This window comes from Terrapene carolina, unplaced genomic scaffold (genome assembly GCF_002925995.2).
Source record: "Terrapene carolina triunguis isolate 2854851 unplaced genomic scaffold, T_m_triunguis-2.0 Scaffold24324, whole genome shotgun sequence".
Taxonomy (NCBI): Eukaryota; Metazoa; Chordata; order Testudines; family Emydidae; genus Terrapene; species Terrapene triunguis.
Genome location: NW_020688675.1, coordinates 1 through 5,596, shown reverse-complemented (window position 1 = coordinate 5,596; position 5,596 = coordinate 1). Strand labels below are relative to the sequence as shown.

Below are 5,596 nucleotides of genomic sequence, written 5' to 3'. Positions count from 1 at the left end.
GGGACACGGATCCTGGCACTAGTGCACGGGGGGGACTGTACGTCTGTGCACAGCGGGGTGCATGTCCTGACTCTCCCCACACATTATATGGGTCACCCCTGCCCCTGGAGCCCCTTCTCTTTGCCCTCCTCCTGTAGCTACAGCGATGAACCTGCAGCCTCTCCCTCCCGCTGCCTCTGTCTCTCCTCCTTCGCTGGCACCAGCTCTTTGTTCCCTTCAGCTGTTCTCTGCCTCTCGCTCCTCCCTGCCACGCCCCCTCCCCTCCTCTCCCTGCTCCTGCTGGCCTCCCTTCCATGCTCCCCCCCGCCACTGCCAGCCCCATCAGGCAGGTGCAGCCGGGTCCCAGGACCTGCCGGCCCCCAGCCCCCCCAGCTGAGGCGTCTCGTTGCCAGCCCTGTTCTGCCAGCCCCGCGGGAGCGAGAGCTCCTGGCTCCCCCCACCCCGCCGAGCAGGGTGGGACCGATACAGTTTGCGCTCGCCTGGGGGGTCCTTCCCACTCCTCCGCTCACTCCTGCCTCTCTCCGACCCCCGCACGCCCTGGGCTCCTCCATGTATGACGACTCCTATATCCATGGCTTTGAGGACTCCGAGGTGGTGAGTGGGGGTGCCGGCTTTGGGGGGGGTTGGCAGGGAGCCCCCTCCCCGCAGGGCTGGGAGCGCCGGGGGTGCTGCCCTTGGTTGGGGGCTCTGGGTTTCTGGCAGGCCTCCCCCCCACCCGGTTATTTATACAGCGCCATAGCCACGGTGGCATTTCCAGCAGTGCTCCCGTAAGGTGGCGAGAGCGGGTGCGGGGGGGGGTGGGGCTGGATGCTGAGCAACAGCTGGCACCCTGGTGGGGCTCAGAGTCCTGGATGGGCACCTATGTGCTGGCATGGGGCGGGGGTGTTACAGCCCCTCCCCCCCGACATGGGGCAGTGGGTTTTGTCTCTGCGCCTGGCAGGGGAGCGCCAGGTTGGGGGGGGGGATGTAAGGAGTCAGAGATGCTCTTGGCTTTGTCGGAATGTGGGGGGCAGGGATGCTGGGGGCACCCCCCGGCTGGGGGTGGGCTGCGCCCTGAGCTGGGGGGAAGTCGCTCTGCAGGTGCCAGGCGTGGGGGCCCTGTGCATAGAGGGGTGCTCCATGACCCCACTTAGGTCATAGCTCGCAGAGCCCATGGCCGGCCTCAGCTGCAGGGTATGGGAGAGCCCCTCGCTGCGCCCGCCTGCAGAGGATACCCTGGGCCCGTCCCAGCCAGGCCATGGGGCTGCGCCCCCCGTCGGGACAGAGCCACGTGCCCTGCCCCCCCCGCGGCTGCACCACAGGGCCAAGGAAGGGGGTCGGGGACAGGATCACAGCTGGGGCAGGAGAAGGCCAGGGCATGGGGGGGATGTGGGCGGCAGAGGGACACAGGGCAAGAGGGGGACAGGCGGGAGGGGAGCATGGGGGTGCTGGGACAAGCTGTGCCCATGGCAGTCTGGCTGAGCCTGGCAGGGGCGGGGAGTCGCTCAGGGGGGGGGGGGGGGGGGCGCTGCTTTTCAGAAGCAGAGCTGAGGACCTATAAATATTTCACTGCAGCTTCTGCTTTTGTTCTGGGGCCGCAGCAGGAGCTGTTCATTGAACCAGGCGGCTCCCGCTGAGGGGGTGGGGGGCAGAGTATACCCCCCCTTCCAGCTCACCCCAACAGCCACTGCACCTTCCCCTGCCTCATGCACCCAGCACCAGGGTCAACAGGGCACACGGGGGGGTTTCACCAGCAACGCTGCCTAGGCCAGGGGGTTCACTGGGGAGCTCAGCACTGGGGCTCACGAGGAGTAGAGTGTGGGGGGAGCTCCAGGGGACAGGGTGTGGGGAAAGCTGGGGGGGCTGGATGCTGTTGGGAGGTGGAGGGCTGGCGAGGCGCTGGGGGGCAGGGCAGGCCGTCCCATGTTAGCCATGGCTGGTGAATGGGGCAGAGGCTCTGTCCCGCGCCGTCTGGGGGCTGGAGTGACTCACCAGCGTGTAGCTGGGTCGTGCGAGGCGCTGCCCGGCGGGGTCGGGTGCCCACCGCGGGCACATCTGCTTGGCTCTGTGGTGCGTGGGCTGGCGCCAGGGGGCCGGAGAATCCGATGAAACAACAAAACCGCCCCCTCTGAGGCTGCTGGCGCCTGGCATTTCCCAGGGTCTGCGGAGCCACAGGGAGCCCTGGGACGGGCCGTGAGGAGCGTGGGCAACAGGGGACCTGGCAGCCCCTCTGGGTCTGTCCCCCCAGCCGGCAAAGGGTTAAAGGTCACTGCAAGGTCAGCATTTCCCGGGGGGGGGGCACTCAGCTGGGAAAGGAAGGGAAGGTGTTTCTGGCTGGCATGGGCGGGGGGCCGCCCCACCTCTGGTCTCCCTCGTCTGATGCCCCGTCCTGCTCAGACCCTGCTGTCTGGCCCAGCAGGCTGTGAAAGATGGTGAGGTCTCCCCCCCCCCAGTCATTTCCCTCCCCCTGCCATGCGGAGCCAGAGGGTTCATAGTGCCCAGGCTGGGGGGGGCGGTGGGGCAGGGCTCCTGCACTGAATAATGGGGCTGACCAGTGGGGTAGAAAGACACCAGGGGCTGGAGTGAGTCTCACCCACACACCCTCTCCCTGTGACCAGGGCATTCACAGGGCTGCCTGGAGGAACTCAAACCCGAAATTGCAGAACTGCTAACTACGGGAGCCTATCGCTGAAATCCACCTCCGCCCCAGTCGAGGGCTGGAGGGGAGCAAATGTGACGCCGATTTTTAAAAATCCCAAGGGGATCCTGGCAATTACAGGCCAGTGAGTCTAACTTCAGTCCCAAGCAAAGTGGTAGAAACAATAGTGAAGAACAGAATTATCAGCCACAGAGATGGGGAAGAGTCAACCTGGGTTGGTGTCACGGGAAATCGCGCCTCGCCAGTCTATTACAATTCTTTGAGGGAGTCGACAAGCATGTGGATAAGGGAGATCCAGTCAACTAGCGGATCTGGATTTTCAGACTGACCTTGACGAGGTCCCTCATCCAAAGGCTCTGAAGGAAACTACGTAGCCTGGGATGCGAGGGAAGCTCTTCTCGTGGGTCAGTAACTGGAGGAAGGACAGGAAACAAAGTGTGGGAATAGACAGGCGGGAACCGCAGGGATCTGTACAGGGCCTAGGGCTGCTCACCATATACATTAGTGAGCTGGGGAAAGGGGTAAACAGGGAAGTGACAAAATTACTCAAGATGGTTCAGCCCAAAGCAGGCTGTGAAGAGCTACAAAGGGACCCCCCCAAACTAGGGGCAGGGCAAGCAAATGGCAGCTGGAATTGGGCGCTGAGCAGTGCAAAGGACCGAGCACTGGAAGTGCGAATCCCATCTCCACACAGACAGTGATGGGGTCTCACGTCGCTGGGACCACTGAGAACAGAGCCTGGAGTCACCGCTCAATGGTCAGGGAGGCCAGCCGGTGCCTCTGGGATCTGGTCGTGTTTGTTCATTCACTCCCTGTAGGCCTGGCAGGCGGGGAGCCAGTGGAGCTGGCAGCCACGGCGGCTCAGTGTTTACCCCAGGCGGGTGCTGGCACGCCCTCCGCTCGCTGGCATGGCCGTGCCGCTGACTTCACCCTCGCTGGAGCCTGGCATTTGCTCCCTCTGCCATCTGGGGTGGAACCCGGGCCAGGCGCGGAGGAGACGCCCAGCAGGGCGGGGAGGGGGGATAAGGGACCATTCCCGCCCCCGGGGGCTGCACCTGGACCAGGCTGCTCTCCCTGAGCAGGGCTGGGGGAGGGCAGGACGGTCTGACGCCACCAGCTGCTCTGTGCCTGCTGCCTCTTAAAGAGACATGCACGGCCCTGGGGTGGCTGGCCCTGGGCTCCCCCTACGCTGCGCTCCCCATCCCCCAGTGCAGACACACCAGCCCCATGTGACCCCCTCCCCCCATCCTTCAGTGCGGCCGTGCAGCGCTGGTGCAGAAAGTGACTTGTGCCCGCTCACCATAGCCTGGGGGCTTGCACGGCTACAAGCCGCATTTCACACTAGCAGCTACACTTGGGGGTTGCAGGGGGGCAGCTGCAAGGTGTTATTTTTAATCACCTCAGGGGCTGGCAGTAGCACCCACCGCCCTGTACCCCCCCCCGAATATCCCAGGGCGGGTCTGGGGGAGTCAGTGCTGTCCGCAGGAGCACAGATCTGGGTGGACTTTGAGAGGTGGGGGCGTCTGGGCGCAGGGCTTCCGGGCTACAGCTCCCCGTCCTGTGGCGATGGCACTCAGGGTCCCCTGCCCCGCAGGGCTCAGCCGATTCCTACACCAGCCGGCCGTCGCTGGACTCAGACGTGTCCCTGGAGGAGGAGCGCGAGACGGCCCAGCACGAGGTGGAGAACCAGGCACAACAGCAGCTGGAGAGGGCCAAGGTAGCCGGGGGCAGCCCTGGCTCTGCATGGGAGGGATGCTGCTGGCTCTACCAGACCACGAACCTGGGGCCCTCTAGACCCTTCCTCGCAGCCTGCTCCAGCAGCAGTAGAGGGCCTTGGACACACGCAGCTGGGCAGCTTTGCTGCCAGCCACTAGGGGGCAGCGGTGAACACGCACAAACACGTGTGCACACGCTTAGCCAGATGATGGAGTATCATAGAGGTGAGGGTCCCGGAGTCCGGCCCCTCCAGCGTGGCATCCCCTCCTTCCTTCTGCCCGGGGCCCACCTTGCCGGGCCTCCTGCCATTGCCCTGGCCTGGGGGTCAGAGGGAAGCGGGATCCCTCGTACCACTGGGCCCATGGTGTGACGCTGGCCGGCTCCTGGCCGCAGATGGCACGGGGGGGGGGCATGAACACCCAGCTGCCCCATACTGACCCCGACCCCCTGCTTTCCCCCAGCACAAGCCGGTAGCGTTTGCCGTACGCACCAATGTCAGCTACTGCGGGGCCCTGGATGAGGAGTGCCCGGTGCAGGGCTCCGCCATCAACTTCGAAGCCAAAGACTTCCTGCACATCAAGGAGGTGAGTCTGGACTTGGGCTAGAGGGGGAGGGGCTGGTAGCCAGGACACCTGGGTTCTGATGCTGGCTTTGCCACCATCTCCCTCAGGGACGGGGGGCTTCCCTCCCCCCTAAATCCCATCCTTCTGGTCCCAGGGCCAGCTACTATGTCCCAGGGCAGGGGGCTTGGTCTTGTGCCCGCCCCCCCGTAACAGCCCCTGCTGGTGTCTCCCCAGAAATACAGCAATGACTGGTGGATCGGGCGGCTAGTGAAGGAGGGGGGGGACGTCGCTTTCATCCCCAGTCCCCAGCGGCTGGAGGCCATGCGGCTGAAGCAGGAGCAGAAAGCCAGGTAAAGGGGCCGGCGGGGGGAATTCTATGGGCCTTTCCCCCTCCCCTGCCACCTGGCCCCCTCGGGTCATAGCCACCAGCAGAACGGCCGCCCTGCACCTTCAGCACCACAGCCCAGAGCTCTGCCGTGAGCTAAAGGGCAGCTCCCTTAGCCGGCAGCTGTAGCAGGCTGTTATCCTGTCAGGACCAGCCACGGGGGCGGGCATGGCGCACGGTGCACGCTGTGTGGGCATGTTACACACACAGCTCCCGGTGGGTTTACCCCCTTCCCCCCCGGGGCTTCCCCTCTACTCACTGTGGCTTCTCCCCAGGAGATCTGGCAACGCCTCC

At 65.0% G+C, this 5,596-nt stretch overlaps 1 protein-coding gene across 1 annotated transcript; it reads left to right on the top strand.

The window, feature by feature from the left end:
* Window positions 1-549: 549 nt before the first annotated feature.
* LOC112124882 (voltage-dependent L-type calcium channel subunit beta-3-like) lies at window positions 550-5,590 on the top strand (the record flags this gene model as incomplete). Its single annotated transcript, XM_026662208.1, has 5 exons — window positions 550-594; window positions 4,233-4,355; window positions 4,816-4,938; window positions 5,152-5,267; window positions 5,578-5,590. Coding segments are annotated over exons 1-5 (420 nt in total), but the record flags the coding sequence as incomplete, so codon positions are not given.
* Between the last annotated feature and the right edge of the window lie 6 nt (window positions 5,591-5,596).